General features: G+C 42.2%; 1 protein-coding gene across 2 annotated transcripts in view; it reads right to left on the bottom strand.

The window, feature by feature from the left end:
* The window catches only part of SNX24 (sorting nexin 24), a 158059-nt gene that overhangs the window by 58373 nt on the left and 78389 nt on the right, over positions 1-21297 (bottom strand). For both annotated transcript variants that reach the window (XM_053566707.1, XM_053566708.1), the window contains 2 exons: positions 17272-17355; positions 5382-5486 (listed from right to left, as the gene is read on the bottom strand). In XM_053566707.1, the coding sequence (XP_053422682.1) occupies positions 5382-5486; positions 17272-17355 (189 nt within the window). The remainder of the gene's footprint in view (positions 1-5381; positions 5487-17271; positions 17356-21297) is intronic.

Below are 21297 nucleotides of genomic sequence, written 5' to 3'. Positions count from 1 at the left end.
TTTCCATGCCTTTGGGTGGGGTCGAGCATTTTTGTTAGAGTTGAGTTCCACCTTTAGTGCCTTATTGTCTGAGAAGATACAAGGTAAAATTTCAATTCTTTTGATTCTGTTGATATTTGTTTTGTGTCCCAGGATATGATAAATTTTGGAGAATGTCCCATGGGGTGAGGAGAATGTATATTCTTTATCTTTGGGATGGAGTGTTCTATATGCGTCTATCAAGCACAGTTGTTCTAGGATCTCATTTAAGTCTCTTATATCCTTGTTTAATTTCTGTTTAGAGGATCTGTCCAGCTCTGTAAGAGGAGTGTTAAGGTCCCCTGTTATTATGGTATTATCAGATATCATATTGCTCAGACTGAGTAAGGTCTGTTTCAAGAATCTGGGAGCATTTAAATTGGGTGCATAGATAATTTAGAAGTGAAATGTCTTCTTGTTGTATTTTTCCCTTGACCAATATAAAGTGACCATCTTTGTCTTTTTTGACTTTAGTTGCTTTAAATCCACATGTATCTGAAAATAAGATTGCAACTCCTCTTTTCTTCTGAATTCCATTTGCCTGAAAAATTGTCTTCCAACCCTTGACTCGGAGCTTTAATTTGTCTTTTGAAGCCAGGTGTGTTTCTTGCAGACAGCAAATGGATGGCTTGTGGTTTTTAATCCAGTCAACAAATCTATGTCTCTTCAGTGGGGAATTCAAGCCATTAACATTTATTGAGATAATTGATAAGTGTGGTAGTATTCTATTCGTCTTATTTTGTGAGAGTCCATTGCTTAGTTTTATCTTTTGCATCAGTGTGGAGGTTAGGTTCTGTCCTTTAATTTCTGAGTTCTTACTTTGCTGCTGATCCATTGTGGTGGTCAGTATGCAGAACAGGTTGAAGTATTTCCTGTAGAGCTGATCTTGTTGTGGCGAATTTCCTCAATGTTTGTATATCCGTAAATGATTTGATTTCTCCGTCAATTTTGAAGCTTACCTTAGCAGGGTACAGAATTCTGGGCTGGAAATTGTTCTGTTTAAGTAGATTAAAGGTAGATGACCATTGTCTTCTTGCTTGGAAAGTTTCATTAGAGAAGTCTGCGGTAACTCTGATGGATTTGCCCCTGTAGGTCAACTGGCGCTTACTCCTGGCAGCTTGCAGAATCTTTTCCTTTGTCTTGACTTTGGACAGGTTCATCACAATGTGTCTTGGAGAAGCTCGGTTAGAGTTGAGGCGACCTGGGGTCCGATAGCCCTCTGAAAGCAGTGTGTCAGAATCTTTGGTGATATTTGGGAAATTTTCTTTTATAATATTCTCTAGTATGGCTTCCATTCCTCTGGGGCATTCTTCTTCCCCTTCTGGAATTCCTATAACTCGTATGTTGGAACGCTTCATAAAGTCCCATAATTCTGACAGTGAACGTTCTGCTTTCTCTCTCTTCTTTTGTGCCTCTTTTACTATCTGAGTTATCTCAAAAACTTTGTCTTCTGCCTCTGAAATTCTTTCTTCTGCATGGTCTAACCTGTTGCTGATACTTTCCATTGCATCTTTAAGTTCCCTAATTGACTGTTTCAGTTCCTTCAGCTCTGCTATATCCTTTTTATATTCTTCATATTGTTCATCTCTTATTTGATTCTGTTTTTAATTTCCTTTTGGTTATTTTCCACTTTATTAGCAGTTTCCTTCATTGTTTCCATCATTTCTTTCATTGTTTTCAACATGTGTATTCTAAATTCCCTTTCTGTCATTCCTAACATTTCTGTATAGGTGGAATCATCTGCAGTAGCTACCTCATGGTCCCTTGGCGGGGTTGTTCTGGACTGGTTCTTCATGTTGCCTGGAGTTTTCTGCTGATTCTTCCTTATGAGTGATTTCTTTTATCTGTTTCCTTGCCCTAATTGTCCTTTCACTTCCTCTTGCTCTTTAAGTTCTCGTGCCTGTGGATGTTGCGGGTAGGTTTAGATGGATTGAACACACGCGACCACTTGCCGGTTTTCCACTGTTTTAGTCCTCCTCTTGGGGTCCAGAAGTCTCTTGCTGACTCCCTGTATCCTCTCAGGTGTGATGATAGGCAGCTCCCACCAGCCAGAGATGCCTGGAGTCCTATCTCCCCAGACTCACGGTGCCCAGATGCAAGGAAGCTGTTACTCGGCTGCCATCTTGCTCCGCCTCTCCCAATGTGCTGCTTTTATAATACAATTTGAAATACTTACAACAAACTGCTCAGCCCACACCTACGGTGCATTTTACAAGGGTACATGTCAAATCTACTAAGTGTAGAGTATAAACGTCTTAACACAATAATTAAGAAAGTGCAGTGAAAGCAATGTTATTCATTTTTTACAAAGAAGATCAAAGTATAAACAAGAACTATTATTCTCAAATAGCAAAGAATAGCAATATTCTCAGAAAGATAAATTTCATGCTATTGCAATGAATAGGATGAGTAACGTATGCACAGTTCTCATGAAAAACTTCTGTCTGGAACTTACGCCAGTTCGCAACTTAATGTGGCTTAATGTGGAAAGTGCCCATAGCTTAAAACAAAGAAATGAAGGCGCGACTGACCCTCACCCTTGCCCACCATTTGTTTTATTTCCCAGAAGACTATGGTGCCTTCTCTCCACTGTGCTAAAGTTTGAGGGGGTGTGTCTACATGGTAGAGCTTTTGTCATTCTTGGTTCTCTGAAGCTAGATCTACCATTCTTCCTCAAATACCACAGGTGCTTAAAGAATGCTTATCATTAAGCAAAACATATTCATTGGCATTATATTTAATACCAAATATTAACTTGTTTTTACCTACAATTTAAAAACCCCTGAAGTAGATGCATTTCTTATTTATATCAGTTGGAAAATCAACAGTTTGTTACTAGAAAAATCTTTATTTGGCCCAGACCTTTCGTTGGGATGAAAAATCAATTAACTTTCTTCCACTCATGTAGAAATATATTGTTTTGCTTAATTCTTCCTTCATAGATGATCAATTTCCTCATTCATTCAACCTCAGGGAGTTTTCCTGGGGTGTCTTATGTAAGAAGGAAGAGATACGAAAACATGACAAGCAACAGCTACTTGATTTCCTATGCAATAAGTAGAAAATGATTCTAGAAGTGAAAAGTACACGTTCATCATGCAGACTGCCATAGTTTGAATTACTCAAATGCCAAATAAAACTTTCAACCTCTCCTTAGTTATTTCTAGATTTTGATTCTAAGACACTGTACTTAGGCATTTTGTTAATTTTATTCTAGAATTTGTTTCTAACCAAAATCATTTGGAAATTTAAGTAGGACAATGATAATGGCTCAGAAATTACTTAAAAAAATAAAAACTCACTCAGGGAGCCTTCATGCCTTTTTTTTTTTTTTTTAAATCTCCAGGTAAGTAATGCTAAATAGCATTCGCGGTAGTTGCCACGTTGTTAGAATGTGTGAAAATGACCATTTGGAAATTTCTGGGCTGGCAGAAGTTTTTGAAGGTAAATCCACTGATGAAAACCTATCCGCAATGTCACAAGACTATTATTTGCACTGTGGCATTTCCGCACCGGTTCTATCCAGCCCCTACTGTCTGCAAATAGAAGCAGGTGGAAAAGAGAGAAGAGAAAGCTCCCTGGCGCTCCTTGGGGAATTAAGAGATGACAAACTGACTATTAAATGCACAGCAGGAAGCAAGTCCTCTCAGCCTCTCAACCACATCTTTCAAGCCTTAGTTCTGAGAATAGAAAATTCTAAGCTCAATTTGAGTGTCACTATAAACTCCTCTCTGGGCCAGATGATTTCATGCACATATTTATATCCAAAGTACAAACAGCTTAAAATGTTTATGCTTAGTAGTAATGAAAGTCATGTGTTTTCTTCAAATACAATGAGGGAAAGAGTAAAGCTTTGTTCAGAGTTAAAGCCTGAAGATATACAATATCTGCGGAAAACCTGGCCTGTAAATAAAAACGCGCTGTTTACCTATCCCATGTAATTATAGAGAACATGCATTTTTATCCTTTGCATACAATTACTGAAGCCTCATTTTTCGGTTTTGCAATGTGTGTTTTGCTCTGCAGTGTTGCCTGAAGCTGTGAAAGTGTCTTGGCTCCTCTTTCAGGATCTCGAAAAACTCGGGGCCACACACATTACTGTGATTTTGTGATCTCCATTTCCTGCTAGGTCTCAGCCCCAGGGACAGGCAGTGAAGGAAGCGTCCACCAAGCCCAAAAGCAGAAAGGCAAAAACAATGAGGAGAGCCCTCCTCGGGTGTGCTCCGGGCTCTGGCCATCAGCCTTCCTGCTTGAGCATTGTAAACACCAGGAAAACTACAGGAAGCCAGCCATGGACTCTGTCATCTTCCTACTGTGAGAGAGTCCTCAGAATCTGTCACTGAGTACAGCCCCGAGGGCTCAGCCTCACCTCAACTTCTAATCACCAGTGATTCAACCTGTGCAGGGGAAACAGCTCCCTTGCTATACATAGTCCCTACCTCCCGCCCAGACAGAGACTGGCAGGGTTAATTAACGCTTAAAGGGGCTGAGGGCACATGGAAGGGAGAATACCCGCATGGCTGCTGGTCCTGAATTTATAACTCCTAGGCGCAGTCCAGCTCTTCTTTTTGGAGAGCCGAGGTCCCCCACCTCTGGCCATGTTCACCTCCATCCTCTAGAGAGGACTCAGACGCTGGAGTGCACCACCCACCAGGGCCTGCTGTCCCGGCACCTGCCCATCAACAGGGCTCTTTGGACTCAATGACAACTACACAGAATATTCACTGAGGCTCCTAGACCTTTTTGTTTTAAAATTCAAAAAAGCTAATACCCCTCAACCTCTTCTTTTTTGCTCTTTCTATCTTAGTGGAGCAACTACCTTGGTCTCAATTAGACAGCCCTGTCTGCTCATCTTGGCTGCTGAAAAGAGCATCCTAAAACTCATTCTTTCTAAACTCATATTCTAATTTTCAAAGAAGTTGGTATTGCGTCCTCGGCAATTTTTATTCACTCATCTTCAGTCTGATTCCACAGATACACTAGCCAGGCCCACTGAAAATTCAGTTTCCCTCAGCACTTTGAATAGCCTCCCACCCAAATGGTTGCTATGAGGAAGCAAAAATCCGGGAAGGAAAACGAAAAATAAAAACAAAGTCATTTGCAGAGTTGAATTAAAAAATGAACAGATCATCTCTACAGTAGGGTTTCACCTTCATTTCCCTGATGGATATAAACAATTTTAAGTAGAACCTAATTAAAGCTAAAAGAACCAGCTAACAACATATTTGTAATTTTGAACTTCCTTTAATTTAGAACCTTTGCCTGCCTTGTACATTTTGCATCACAACCACATATCCTGAGAAAAAAATAGACACGATTGTTTAAGCTACATTATATTAACTGAAGATCTAAACATCCCTTACCTGTAAATATGTTTCCAAACCTTGTCGTCGCTGTTCTAACACTTTTGGAACCCAGTTCCTAACATGTTTCGAAGGAATTTCTGGAGTTTTTATACATTTCTTAAGCTAGAAAGACAGAACAGAAAAAAAACAAACAAACAGAAATGTCTGTTAATTGTAATGACATTATTTGGGGAAAAACGGCCAATGAAAGAAAATGAACCACTCCTATCTCCAATAAAAAATAGAGGAACATATAATCATATTGAAATTTTGTGAAAAAATTCTTTATTTAGGTGTCCTGATTATTTGGGTTTCAGTATAAGGGTTTTGCATTTTGTTCACGTTACTATGAATATTTCAGATTGGATTTATTTTTCCTGTAAAATTAAAAGTCCAATAAATGAGTTAAAAAGGAGTAAATTTAGTTTAAAAAATCAATAAACACAACAAAATCTTGCAAGTATTAAGTACTTTGGTGATAAAAAATTATTCTACATATTTTTCCTATAAAGAAAGCAAAACAAAATGTAATTGTTTATAACCATTGTCCTTAGAAATGCCACATGAACATCATTTGGAGAGGGAGCTAAAAAACTCAGAGGCTAATCTTTCCCACATTCCTAACAACGAGGCTTGGTCTGTTGCCTGGGCTAGAGGGAAATGATGTCATCATAGCTCACAGCAACCCTAAACTCTCAGGCTCAAGTGATCCTCCTGCCTCAGTCACCCCAGTAGCTGGGACTAAAGTGCCTACCATGATGCGTGGCTTTACCTTCATGAGAACAGAATGATGGTTCTTAACTAGCCCTTTCCTGGCAGCAGTTTTAGGGGGAAAAAGAAACATTCTATTGGAAGTTAAGCTAGAGCTGCCTGTGGTAGGTAGAATAATCTTCCTTACCTAAAGATATATAAATTCTAAATCTGTGACTGTTATCTTATGTGGCAAAAGGAACTTTGCAGATTGGACTGAATTAGTGATCTCAAAATGGGGAGATTCTACTCGATTACCCAGGTGGGTTCAGTGAATCACAAGGATCATAATAAGAGGGAGGCAGCAGGGTCAGAGTCAGAAAGAGATGGGAAGACTGAACTTGACAGAGGAGGAAGCAAGTTCCTAAAAGCTGGAAAGGGAAGGGAACGGATTCTTCCCTAGAGCTGCCAGGAAGAATATAGTCCTGCGGACATATTGGTTTCAGCTCAAACTCATTTTGTACTTCTGACCTCAAGAAGTATAAGAAAATAAATCTATGTATTTTAAAACTACTGAGTTTAAGTTTAAGGTAACTTATTACAGCAGCAATAAAATGAATCTTAATGTTCTAATTAAAAAACTGGGTAAACCCACCAAGTTCACTCCTTTCCTACACATGCAAAGAAACAGCACACAGTTAAACCTGGATAGCCAAATCTATAATAATAAATTCCTCCCATTCATAAGAACATATTCACCATTAACCATTCTAAGTTGAAATCTGTCATACATCATAAAGAAGAAGGAGCCTGTGAAAATGGTGGGTTTCAGATGGCTGTCTGTGTCCTAAAACGTCAAGGTTTCAGGCAGCCGCCTGGGTCCTCAGTTCTTGGAGTGCCTCTGGGTGGAAAAAATAAGCAGATACTCCAAAGTAAGGCACACACGAAACGACATTTCATGAGGAAGAGAAAGATAGGTTTACAGAGTAAGAAAATTTACAAAGCAAGATAGGTTTGCCATAGACAGTGAACAGGCCTCCACTGGCATGGCGAGTGGGTAAACAGGCCTTGAATACGGCTGGGGGTTCTCTTTTATACTGCCTGGGTTGGGCCCACCTTGAGATTCAGAGGTCACCTTGGAACCAGAGTCTTACTGTGCACATGGACTCTCATGAGCCTCCCTGAGAGCCCACTGGGAGCGGGCTGTGGACTGAAATGTAGGTTTAAGCAAACGACATGATAATTAGTGTTAAGGTTGTTCTAGGTCACCTTCAAGACTCCATTGCACCTGCTGCTAGGCCAGATAGCCTTCTACCTCCTTTTGTGTTTGGCACGCTAAGTTCTAACTGGTAGTTTGGTAGGACTTTCCCTCTTCCTCAGGTGTGAGCAAACACTTGGGACAGAATTTAGGTGGGTGGCACCAAGGAGGAGGCCTGTCCCCACCCACTCCTAGGACAGCCAGTGGAACGGAGCAGCTGCCATGTCTCTGAGGTAGAGCCTCCCGGTGAAAATGGCAAAGGAACAAGAGCCAGGGTTCCTGATGATCGTGAAACCACCACACTATCCCCAGACTTTGATGCGAGAGAGGAACACAAAGTTGTAGCTCTTAATGTCACCAGTATTTTGAGTGAGTCACTTGCAGCCAAATCTAAACCCACGTGAATAACGAACAGGTGTGCCTGGCACTGCGAGGTGCCTACCCCAATATCCCTTCCCTTCTTTTCTTTGGGGAAAAAACCCCAAACAGTGTTCTGCAGAGGGCCAACATGCTGAGCTAAAATCCTTAAGTTTCCCAGGTTCCCTGTAATTAGGGAGCCCAGAGTTAATGAAATGAACTACAAGTTCACTGGATAAGGCTCCTGTTTTCCTAACCAAAAAAAGGCTCTTCTTTCTGCCAGAAATGCAGAAACAATGCCTACAGGGACAGCAGCTGCGCTGTAACCAGAGGGTGAACATCACCTGCTTGGGGAGGATGGGGATGCAGGAAGACAGAGGAGCTGGAAGACGGATGTCGTGGAATTGCCGTACCACCTTGGACTGCCTGACTTTAGTTTTCCTGCAAAGTGAGAGTAACAAATCTCTTACCTGTTTAAGAAACCTAGTCAGATGTCTCTTGAATGTACTGAAAGGCAGCCCTAATGCAAAGGCATCAATTGTTCTGGGGATTTTAAGTCAGAGATGCCCAACAGCCATCCAAGGAGATGGTGGGTAGGTATCTGGATCTGAGTGTGCAAATCTGGGAGTCAGAATACCTGAGTGGTATTTAGAGCCATGGCATTAAAGGAGAGGCCGCGGGGAGTCAGTCTAGATGAAGAAAATGAGCTGTGGTGGGCAAAATCCCAAATGGTCCCCCGAGGTTCATGCCTCATGCGATCCCCTTCTCTAGAACACGGGCAGAACTTGTAGCTTTGATGGGCCGGTCACTCCCAGGATTAAATTATGTAGTATATGACTTAGCCCTGCAGACTGCCAGCCTTGAAGTAAGCTGTCAAGTGACAAGAGGGCCACGTGGCTGGGACCTGAGGGTGGCCTCTAGGAGCTGAAAGCTTCCCTGGCCTCCAGTCAGCAAGAAAAAAGAGACTTCAGCCCTGCACCTGCAGGCCACTGAACTGTGCCTGGAGCACCCTGCCCAGATCATTTTACTGGTAAAATGCAAGTAAAGAGGTAATAAGTCTGAGCAAGTCTGAGGTAATAAATACATTGTTTTAGCTGTTATATTTGTTTAAATTGGTTAGACTGCAACAGAAAACTAATACAAGGACCAAGGTCTGAGACACCCAACTCTGAGAGGCAGGGAGGAGAAACGTCAGTGAGGAGGCGTGGGCATAACTTCATCAGGGAAGTGTTCCGAGAAGGCAGGTGTGATCACATGGTGCCGGATAATGACGGGACATCAGTAACCAGGGCTACAAAGAGAGGGGAGTGGAGCTGGGCGCAGGGGCTTCAGTCTTAGCACTCTGGGAGGCCATGGTGAGTGGATTCCTTGATCTCAGGAGTTTGAGACCAGCCTGAGCGAGAGCAAGACCCCATCTCTACTAAAAAAAAATATAAAAACTAACCTGACGTGCCCAGCTACTCAGGAGACTGAGGCAAGAGGAGTCTGAGGTTGCTGTGAGCTATGACGCCATGGCACTCCACCTGGGTGACAGAGTCAGACTCTGTCTCAAATAAAAAAGAAGGGCAGTGGGAGGGAGAGGCTCTTCCATCAGAGAATTCTACTAAAAGAGAAGCAGTGCAGGGGACGAATGTGGAAGGAAGGGAATCCTGGGGCCAAAGGCAGGACCAATTTTGTTAACTGCAGAGACTGATTGAGTGTTGAGAGGGAATTGATGACGCAAGAGAGAAGAGGAGGTGAAATTCATGATGCCTGCAAAATATATATATGTATCTCCCCACCTCAACACCGCTGCAGAGATTTCTCAACAAGAACAAGGCCGGAATGCTACATTGTTCTGTGGTAATAAGCTTAGTAAGTTTCAGTTTAAACATCACTAACTTGCTTTGAAACTACTGAGTCATATCATATCTCATATTTCAGAACAGAAAATCAACTCCACTATCTTTCTTTTAAAAAAAATCTTGACGGTAACAGCACTGAAGACATTTTTCCTTTTCATTAATGTCAGGAGTCCTGAGGAAGAGGATCATCACAGCTGCTGGGGCTGTGACAGCATTTGTAGGTGAGTAATGAATTGCCTTAGATGAGAGACAAACCCAGACAATATGTTTCCAGTAAGGCTCAGCTGCTTGCAAGATAAATACTCCTCTGCTGCTTCCTCCGATGATTAACTGTCCTAGCCCTGCTGTGTCCAGGCAACCGGCCTTTCTGATCCACACAGATAAGCAGCAGATTCCTCCATACCACAAACACAATCCCCTCTTCCTGGTGTGACCACGCCCTTTTCCTTTTTACACGGCTAGGAGAATTTACACAGAACTAACTGCACACGCACCTGCTCTGCTCTCATACCTGTGGCTCACGGCAACTATGCGCCACAAGAAGGATCAGAAATACTTTCCCCACGCCCATGAATAAAAAGAACGAAAAAGGGGGGGAAAGTTAAAGAAGTATGGACATTTGGAGACCAATCTAATCTTTCCCCCCATTCCATCACCTCCATCTCTTCAGGGTTCCCTATTGGTTTGGCCCTGCAAGGCAGCCTTCTGGTTCTTGTGAAATGTGTACTTCATCAAACTAAATATAAGCAATGAAATATTTTATTCAAGCCAAAAGCAGCGACAACAACAGTGAAGATAGTTGATTAATTATTATTTTTGAGATGGAGTCTCTGTTGCCTTGGGTAGAGTGCCATGGTGTCACAGCTCACAGCAACCTCAAACTCCTGGGTTTAAGTGATCCTCCTGCCTCAGCCTCCCAAAGTGCAAGGATTGTAGGTGTAAGTCACAACACCTGGCCAAGACAGTTAACTCGAACCTGAATCAGCACTATGTTTCCCTGAAACCTTTGTGAATAAAAGGGTGGGCCAAGATTGACACAAAATAGCTCGGAGGGCATGTAAACTAAATTATGCATTGCTTCCCTGCAACGCAGGGAAGGTTTTTCTCCCCAGACATGTGATTTGGGGCCCAAGAAGATAAAACTCTTTTCAAGCACTTTTTCTGGGGCAGGGGGAGACACAGTCTCTGTCGCTCCTGGGTAGAGTGCCATGGTCTAATCATATCACACAGCAACCTCAAATTCCTGAGCTCAAGTGATCCTCCTGCCTCAGCTTCCCAAGTAGCTGGGACTACAGGTGCCTGCCACAATGCCCGGCTATTTTTCTGTAATTACTGGAGATGGGGTCTCACTCTTGCTCTTGCTCAGGCTGGTCTCAAACCCCTGAGCTCAAGTGATTCACACACCTCAGCCTCCCAGAGTGCTGGGATTACAGGTATGAGCCACCGTGCCTGGACACAAGTATCACCATTTAAAATAGTGATTGTTTTGCTGTAGTGGGGTGTGGACAGGTGCGCTGGAGCACAGGGGAATGCGCTTACAAGCTTGAAGGCTCACCTGCCGCCAAAGGTCTATTCTTGAGCTGTCCCAGAGAATAGAATGGGGTTTGTTTTTGCATCACTGGGATGGTGGTGCTCTTCCCACGGAATACCAGCAGAGTAGGAGCCACAGAGAAATCAGGGCAAGTGCAACCTGGGTCACTCTTCACAGTGAACATAAATAATCCCCCGCAATAGAAACTTTTCTTCCCAATCAAAATCTCTCTCCAGTAATTCATAAATACGCATAATGTTTGCCAAATATCCCATTTACCAAGTACTTATTTAATGCCTAACATACGGAGGTATGCCTAATGCTCTAACAGTGCAAAAGAAGACCTGGTCCCTATTTTGAAAAAAGTCTTTCCTAATTAGACAAAGTCTAGGGATCACTAAGGTGTAAATCATCTCTTAAAGGTTTCCAATGTTCAAGTAAAAAGCTCTATTCTAAATGGAACAGGAGGTCTAAGAACAAATAGAACAGGGAATAAAGTGAGCTGACGTGAAAGAGAACCTGAAAGGTCTTGGTCTGGTGTGAGCAGATCAGTGAGCACGGCAAAGGCAGACGGGAGCGACTTTCACAGCGTGCAACAGGGTGACGGGGAGATTGCCTTGGCCGTCACCGAAGATTTCTTAGGAGGAGGAGTGAGAAATGTGGTCAGCCAGTAAAGGGGTTAGTAGTAGACAGAATAATGGTTCCTTCAAAGATGTCCAGGTCCCAGTGCCCTAAATCTATTGCATGTTTGCTTACATGGGAAAGGGGCTTTGTAGATGTGATTCAGTGAAGGATCTTGAGGTGGGAAGATTTTCCCGGATTATCTAGATGGGCCCAGTGTCACCACAAGGGGGAAGAAGGAGGGTGAAGTCAGAGAGCAGATGTGACAACAGATGTGAGGACGGAGGCAGAAGGGGAGTGATGTGACTGCTGCCTTTGGAGATGGAGAAGGCCGCGTGCCGAGGAAGGCAGGCAGCCTCTGGAACCTGGAGAAGGCAAGGAAACAGAGCCTCTCCTGCAGGCCCCAGCAGGAGTGCAGTCCTGCTGACCCAGGCGAGGAAGATAATAAGTGTGTGTTACTGGAAGCCAGTAGGTTTTTGGTGATTTGTCACAGTAGCAACGGGAACTATTAATGACATAGGGTTTAAGATTACTGGCCTTGAGAGTCAGCATCTGTGATGTGGTAGACAATGGAGACCTATTTCGGCACATCTGAGTGAGACAATGAAGATGAAAATGCTTTAGGAAAACTTGTCTGCCACAGAGAACAGATGAGAAGATAGAGATCTGAAATGGTTATGGCCACACTGACATGAAGTGGTAAGATTCTGGACTGTGGTGGTAGGAACAGAAAACAAAAAGTCGCACATAGTATGTTAATTTGGAAGGACAAATCAACTCTGGATAATGCAGAGTAACAGAAAGGTACCTCAAGATGCAAGGCTCTAAACTTTGTGGCAGCTTCAGTGTGTGTCATGGAAACAGGGCAGCAAGAGCTGTGTCTCAGTGACGCCTTTAAAAATACAACCACACACTGGCTGGGCACCCTAGCACAGTGGTTACGGTGCCAGCCACAAACACCGAGGCTGGCAGGTTCGAACCTAGCTCGGGCCAGCTGAACAATGACAACTGCAACAAAAAAATAGCCGGGCATTGTGGTGGGCACCTACAGTCCCAGCTACTTGGGAGGCTGAGGCAAGAGAATCGCTTAAGCCAAGAGTTTGAGGTTGCTGTGAGCTGCAACGCCACAGCACTCTACCAAGGGCGACACAGTGGGACTCCATCTCAAAAAAAAAAAAAAAATATATATATATATATATATATAACCACACAATAGGAAATCTTCCAACTTCAATATATACACACACACACACACACACACACACACACACACTAGGAAATCTTCCAACTTCAACGGGTGTTAAGATCATCTGGGCTCCATCACAAAGATTCCAATTCAGTATGTCTGAGGTGGTGCCTAAGAATCTGCCATCACATGATCTACAGTTCACACTTTGAAACAGACCAAATCTAGAAAAACTAAAAGAAAATTGTACCAGATACTTAACATAGCTCTCAAAGAAATGACTAATTTTAGATAAAATCTGAAAGGATAAAAGGATGACAATATAAAAATTTATAAAGCTTTTGTAAATTAAATATCATAACCAAAATAAAAAAGGCTTTTGGTAAAAAAAAAATACTTTTGGCACACGGCTAATACTTCATTAAGAGGCCACACAAAGTAATGTGTAAAAACTAGGACCCCATGGGCGGCGCCTGTGGCTCAGTGAGTAGGGCGCCGGCCTCATATACTGAAGGTGATGGGTTCGAACTCGGCCCCAGCCAAACTGCAACAAAAAATGGCCGGGCATTGTGGTGGGCGTCTGTAGTCCCAGCTACTTGGGAGGCTGAAGCAAGAGAATGGCCTAAACCCAGAAGCTGGAGGTTGCCGTGAGCTGTGACCCAACAGCACTCTACCGAGGGCGACAAAGTAAACTCTATCTCTAAAAAAAAACCTAGGACCCCAGCAGATAAATGAAAGAAAAACATAAATAGATAAATGGACAATTTGAAAAAGAGGGACTACAACTCCTAAAGAAACTTAAGAAATACCAATTAAAACAGCAAAGGGGGCGGCGCCTGTGGCTCCGTGAGTAGGGCACTGGCCCCATATGCCGAGGGTGGCGGGTTCAAACCCAGCCCCGGCCAAACTGCAACAAAAAAATAGCTGGGCGTTGTGGCGGGCGCCTATAGTCCCAGCTGCTCGGGAGGCTGAGGCAAGAGAATAGCGTAAGCCCAAGAGTTAGAGGTTGCTGTGAGCCGTGTGACACCATGGCACTCTACCCGAGGGCGGTACAGTGAGACTCTGTCTCTACAAAAAAAAAAAAAAAAAAACAGCAAAGGGCCAGGGCAAGGTTTGGCAGCTCAACGCTGTCCTCCCACCACTTTGGGAGGTTCAGGCAGAAAGACAATCTGAGGACAGAAGTTCCAGAAAAGCCTGGACAACACAGTGAGACCACTATCTCTACAAAAATAAAAAACCTAGCCAGGAGTGATGATGAGCACTTATGGTCCGGCTACACAGGAGGCTGAGGTAGGAGGATCAATGAGCCCAGGAGGTAGAGGCTGTACTGAGACATGATCATTCTACTGCACTGAGCCCAGGTGACAGGCATGGGCCTTTTCTCCAAACAACAAGAGGGTAACATACATGCTCACTAAATAAACAATTATCGTTTTTGGAGAGAGAATGCAGTTGAATATTTCAAAAAAATTAAACAAAATAGATTTAACTATGCTAAAGGGAAAATAATTGCTAGCATTCAAAGCATGTCACAAATATGGACAAACTTGGAAACTGAAGATAACACAATTGCAACGGAAGGAGGAAGTGGTGCGACGGGGCAGCAGCAATCATCACAAGCTGTGCATTCTGATTAAATTTTCACCTGTTTCAATCCCTCCCAAAACACAACGTTACAGTCATGATTACCAATTTTTGTTTATCTTTACACTCTTCCTGCTACTTGTATTTAATTGTCTTTACCTGCCTCTTAGAGTTACCTTTTGTCAAATCTAAAACAATCCCCGTAGGGCAAAGGAAAAGCTTCCAAGCAGCTGCTACCCACTCTGTGATGCATAAGATCAGTGTATCCCCACTAAAACTCTGCCCCACAATCTGTTTTTATCTCTACGACCCTGTATAGATGTCTCAAACATCCAGCTTAAACCATGAAAATTGAGAGCCATGAGAATTTGTTTTATTAACTCTGGTAGGCCTCATTATGTAACTATTAGACTAGCGAGATTTATTAACAGAACTACAGAAATTGAAAGGAGAGCGAGTCCCAGAAAATCTCGAAATTTTTTCTGACCGTGAATATCTAAGAATTGCCTATGACAACAGGGGAGATGTCCTCTTCTGCAGGAGGAAACAGATCCAACTAGAGAAGAGGGTGAAGCAGGCGCCACTCAAGAAGCACACATAGCTCTGGGCAGGCCTCAGTGGCAGTCTCCCTGCTGTGCCTGAGCACCTAGAGAGAACAGCAGAGCTGTGGCTCAGGGAGGGTTGGATTCTGACTCGGGAAGTTAGGAGGAGGCCTGAAGGGAACAGACTGGCCAGGCAAGGAGGGGAGTTCTGGTTTTAATCTCAGTCGTAGGGACTCATTTCATCAGGTATGCGGCAGAAACCTCTCTAGAATCTGTCTCCTCCAAAAACACACAAACAAAATCAGAATTCCACCAGAAGGGAACAAGACCTAGATTCTGGATTTCTTTCCTTCTCTTCGAGGCCTCTAGGAATGGTGCTTTTTAAAGTCTGCTGGAAATACCTGGTCTAAATCTATATTCACCTGTATTGTTTCCTTTGGAAGACATCTAGATTTAACAGAATTCTAACTGGAGAACTAGTGTGAGTTATCCCATGCCATCCTAACAGAGAAGTGTACAGATAACTTAAGAGCTCCCCTTCAAAAGAAAAAAGAGGAAAATCGTCTCACTGATCTCTCAATAATATTCTGGTAAAGTTTATACTCAATTCCCTATTCTCCTGACTAAAAAAAGTGAGAAAACATAATTTTTTTAAATGTTAAAAATTTTTTAATCTAGAGTTATCACACTATCACATCATTTATGCAATGATATTCCCCCCACATTTAAGAGGTTTTTAATGAAATTAAAATAGACTATATCTTTCTTAACTACTTAATATCTACCCATCGAACTTCTTTTTTTTTTTTTTTAAATAAAAGAGACAGAGTTTCACTTTATTGCCCTGGGTAGAGTGCCATGGCGTGACACAGCTCACAGCAACCTCCAACTCCTGGGCTTAGGCGATTCTCCTGCCTCAGCCTCCTGAGTAGCTGGGACTACAGGCGCCCGCCACAACGCCCGGCTATTTTTTTTTTTTTATTGCAGTTTGGCCGGGGCCGGGTTTGAACCCGCCACCCTTGGTATATGGGGCCGGCGCCCTGCTCACTGAGCCACAGGCGCCGCCCTACCCATCAAACTTCTAACAAAGTGAAGAAACTCAATTGCCACACATTGTGCACAGGTGTGTGTGTGTGTATATGTATGTATTTCATTTATGTGTGTGTACATATACACATACATACTACATACATTTCATCACGTATGAAAAAATTGTAAAATTATACTGACTCACATATGGTGATTTTCTGGGCAGTTTCATGAGGTGTTTCTAATTATTATGACAATTTTAGCATCCCAATAATAATTTATAACCCAAAAAAATTAAATCTGGATAGAAAACAAAAAAAGTACTCATTCATCTATTCTTTACTATTTATCCCCCAAACTCACCTATTCCTTTTGCATGTCTGTTTCTTGTATTATTCTTTGTTGTTGTTGAGATGAGTCTCACTTTATTGCCCTAATAGAGTGTCCTGGCATCATAGCTCACGTAGCTCAAACTCTTGGGCTCAAGCAATCCTCTTGCCTCAGCCTCCCAAGTAGCTGGGATTACAGGCGCCTGCCACAATGCCCAGCTGGTCTTTAGGGACGGGGTTTCGCTCTTGCTCGGGCTGGTCTTGAACTTGTGGGTGCAATCAATCCACTTGCCTCAGTCTCCCAGAGTGCTAGGATTACATGTGTTAGCCACCACGCCCAGCCTCTTTTATCTAAGACTTTAGATGAATTAGGTCAGTAATTGAAACATCTGTTTTGTAAGGTGACTCTTTGTAATTCAAAAGAAGGATGTGAGCTCTTTACATGGGTTCCCAGTCATTGAATACAATGTACTTGTACATGACCTCTACAGGGTGCGTGGAAGTAAAAATTGATATTAACAAATTTCTTCCTGTGAAATGATCATTTGCTTTTTTTCCTTTTTTGTAAAGAACACTGAGTATATTACATAGATAAAATAGGGGCTGGGTCTTATTCTTTCTGAACCTACTAACATCCAAACCTACATACTACAAACAGCTTGCAGCCTCAGATTTTTATATGCAAATCTTTTTTTTTTTTTGATACTCACTTTACAATCGAGGAGTAAACAAATCTTAAAAGAAAATCCACCTACCAAAGAGCACACCTTTAAGGGACTGAATAATTTATTTTAAAAGGAAATTTGCTTCATGATAAAAGAAACTGTATATACACAAGAAACATTAACACTTAGGTCCACAGAAAAGAGTCTTAATGTTGTACCATCAGCCACATAGAGGAAAGGAAAGGAAAGAAAAACCGAGAAACAAAGGTTACCTTTTTGTGCAAAGCATGAAATTCGCTGTACCTTTTTTCAACAAAATGTTTTCTTCCATTCATTAGCACTTCTATCTTAAACACCTAAAGGAAAAAATTAAGAAGATTAATTTTGCTAGTTCAAAACCTTCAATTGTCTGACGTGGTTAAGTTTGTGACCATGATATATTTCATCCCTTTAATTACAGTAGCTGATCCCCAAAACCCAGAAGGCTCAGGAGACCCTGGCCCAACAGCACTGATTAATGAGCTCTGGAACCAAACGCTCACTAACAAACTCCAGTCTTCTCTAAAAACCTGTCTAAAAACAAGGGAAACTACTTAATTTTTTTTAATTGGAAAATATTTTTTCCTTAAAATAATTTCACCAAATGAATATAACGGTATTGAAATAAAAGTGAGCTGCAACAGCCATAGTCTTGCAAAAATCTCAGGCACACGGCACTCTGCTACGGGAATTTCAATGAAGACGGCGCTGTGTCATCTACAGACCAGCATGCAAACAGTCGTGTATTTTAGGTTAATTTCTTCCTAACCTGCATATTCATCTTTAGTCTCAGTTGGCCATATTCTGCTGTTTCCAAAACAGGGAAAATGTAGTAAAGGCTCATTTTCCCTGCATGATACGAGTGACAGCTTGTGCTCCTATCTCCAGAAGGTTGAGAGGCCAGATGAAAAGGCTCTCTGGGCGCACTAATTAGTAGGCACTAACATGACATTTTCTTGATTCTTGGGTCAGTGGGTCAAGACTGGGAACAAGAGATGAGAAATATTGTGAAATGCTCATGAAAATACAATGTTAAGGTCGTGGAGGGAAGTCTGGTTGGCAGGGACTAAAGAGAAGGTCTCTGTCACTCCACAGAGTTTGTATTTTGACCCTTATTTTGCTAAGTGAGAGTCTGTAAACACAAAGATGAAGGGATACTGTGCGATTACTCAAAAAGCCTAATTTTCCATTTTAATTGCCCTTCTGAAAAAGAAAACAACTAAACTATAGTTAAGGTCACATAACACCAAGGTGTGCTAAAAGCATGCTTACTCTAAGCCTAAGAGTAAGAACTACTTAAATTTAGCATATGAGATACAAGGTCACATACTTTCATCAGGAAAACAGGTCTGTATAGTTTGTATTCCTCCTTTATACATAAATATGACTGTTTTAGAAAGCCAGGAATTACATCATCAAACATAAAATCTGCTTGCATTTTTGTGCATCTTTGAATCAGAAACAAAATCTTCTGTGGCATGACTCAGTTTAAAGCAACTTGCTTTTATTAAGTGATACATTTTTACCAACATTTTGTTTATTCAAGAAATCCATAAATAAATAATTGTTTTCGGTAAACTGGTAAAAATACTTTCCTCTAAAAGCACAGGCACGTGTTTCAAATTCTCCAATACACGGTACACTGTTTTTCTAATTTCTGTTTACTAATGCAACAAAGAAAATTATTCTTCAAAGACTCTGCCAGAAAAAGAAATCAGGAAAACACCCCTAGAATGCCAACAAGAGAAGCACAGCTTTCACTTGGGGGCTTGGTTAACAGATCACAGAGCCCCCTTTTTAGTATCTGTGCCCAGACTGAAATCAGGACAAGGTGGTAGCAGTGAAAGTAGTCTCCTTCTTCTGAGCTGTATGAAATAAATGAAATGATGTTCCGAGTCCAGTTATTAAGGCGTCATAACAAAAACCACCACCTTAATTGGCATGTTAGCCACAGATTCTTGAAGGTTGAAGACTCAGAAAGGCTCAACCTACTGGGTCACCCTTCAAAGTGCCCCCTATTGAACGCCGAGGATAAGACAAATTACACAGAGGCCGTCACGGAACGGTTCCATTCCCAAGTTCCACAGTTACTTTTCACAAGCACTCAATTCCCAGTAAGGGATCTGGGGTGGGGGAAGGTGACACACATGCCCGGTGTCCACGTACACAGACACACACACAAAGGAAAGGTTGTGATGAACTTCAATTCTAATATTGATGTTACTGCTGAAAAAATACACAATGTAACTATACTGTTATCAATTAATTTTTTCTTCTAAATTGGGGGGAAAACCTCTTGAAAAGGAACTTGCCTAATCAGAATTTTCATGACGAGGTGAAGCAAAGAATGGAGTCAATTTAGTAAATCCTATTTTCCTGACCACCATACTAGACCTTTTTTTCCCTTTCTTTCTTGTTTTTTAAGTCTTTCTGGGTTTCTGAACATCCGTTATCCCTGATGCCTAGAAAACCCTTTTCTTACTTTGCTCCTCTTGCAAATCCCTAGCAATTATTACCTACCTTCTACCAGTCAGGTGGGGCGTCACAAGGTAGCGTCTAGGAAGCACTCAGCAGAGCACCTGGCATTCGCTTGTTTATTTACCCAACAGATATTTACTGAGGGCCTGTGCCCAGGAGTGGTTCCAGACTGTGGCATTTAGCAGTGAACAGACGAGAGCCCAGCCTTTATGGAGCTCACGCCTATCCAGTAAGGGACACTGATTAGAAAAACTTGAGTATCAGGATTTAAGAAATAGTCAGTGCTCTGAAGAACAACACAGCAGCGTGAGGAGGCAGCACTGGCCATGGGTGCTGTGCAGAGACGCGGTCAGAGCGGGCCTCCTGGGGCAGTGAGGCAGTGGGAGATACTGGACCTGGGGCTGAACACCGGGACAAAGGGTATGCAAGAGGTCAGTGTGGCCACCTCTGGAATTTCACACTGGCAGGAGGTGGACAAGGACTGGTTTTGCTCCTATATTTGCAAGCACTATTCCAAACTTTTACTCATAGTAATGACTGAATTCCCACAAAAAACCTGTAAGATGGGTGCTGTTATGCCCATTTTGCAGGTAAGGAAACTGAGATTAAGTAAGGAAATAGAAAGACTATGGAATTTGACCATGATAGCACCATCTGAATCCACAGACATGGCTCCAGAATCTGCCTCCTTAACCACGGCACCATCCTGTCTTCTAATGAACACCCTCCCTTATATAGTCCTGGTCATGGGGAAACAAAACACTTTGAAGCGAGAGAAACTCAGGAACATCCTAGAGTGATGACAGTGTCTTCTACCATTCTCCCCCCCAAGGTTCTGCCCTTTGAAATGGACTTTGCAGAAACATTGAACTTGGGAGGAGGGGTGGCATAAGGTCTCTGCCCCCAACTATGTCTTACCTCTGGGAGGACTCACTCCCCTGAGCATGGTTATAGGGACACTGAAGAGCCAGACACTGGTCTACTTAAGAAGCACACAACTCTGTAGAGCAGAGGGCTACCTTACCCTCTGAATCTCTTACAGATCTTAGCTTGTGTGGTTTTTATGGCAAAAATAATATGTACTTATGAAAAAAAAAATCAAGGCCCAGGCACAGTAGCTGACACATATAATCCTAGCCCTCTGGGAGGCTGAGGCAAGAGGATCTCTTGAGCTTAGAAACTGGAGACCCGGCCTGAGCAAGAACAAGACCCTGTCTCTACTAAAAATAGAAAAATTGGCTGGGCATTGTGGCAGGTAGCTTATAGGCCCAGCTAGTCGGGAGGCTGAGGCAGGAGGGCTGCTTGAGCTCAGGAGTATGAGGCTGCTGTGAGCTGGGCTCATGCCACGGCACTCTAGCCTGGGCAATAGAGTAAGACTCTATCTCAAAAAACAAACAAACAAACAAAAAGAAAACAACACACATTCAAAAATTACATAAGGGTATAAACTGAAAAGTAAGTCTTTTACATAAGAGACTTGTGTAAGTCCTAGCCAACTCACCAAGTATCTTAAATACTCTCTCAAAAATGGTCTATACACATATAACTCTGTATGTGCAAATGTATATTGAAGTTACTCTATTTTCTTATATAACTCAAGACATATCTTTATACTACTTTATTTTTTCATTTAATACATCTTGGACATCTTTACTCATTGGCATATTTTGACACAGTATACCTCATTCTTCAATGGCTGCCCAGTATTCCTATGTACCGCATAACAATACATAGTATTCTTATGTATGGTAATATTGTGTCATAATGTATCTTATTAGGAT

This window comes from Nycticebus coucang, chromosome 17 (assembly GCF_027406575.1).
Source record: "Nycticebus coucang isolate mNycCou1 chromosome 17, mNycCou1.pri, whole genome shotgun sequence".
Taxonomy (NCBI): domain Eukaryota; kingdom Metazoa; phylum Chordata; class Mammalia; order Primates; family Lorisidae; genus Nycticebus; species Nycticebus coucang.
Note: the sequence above shows the minus strand (reverse complement) of the source record. Positions and strands in the feature narration are given on the sequence as shown.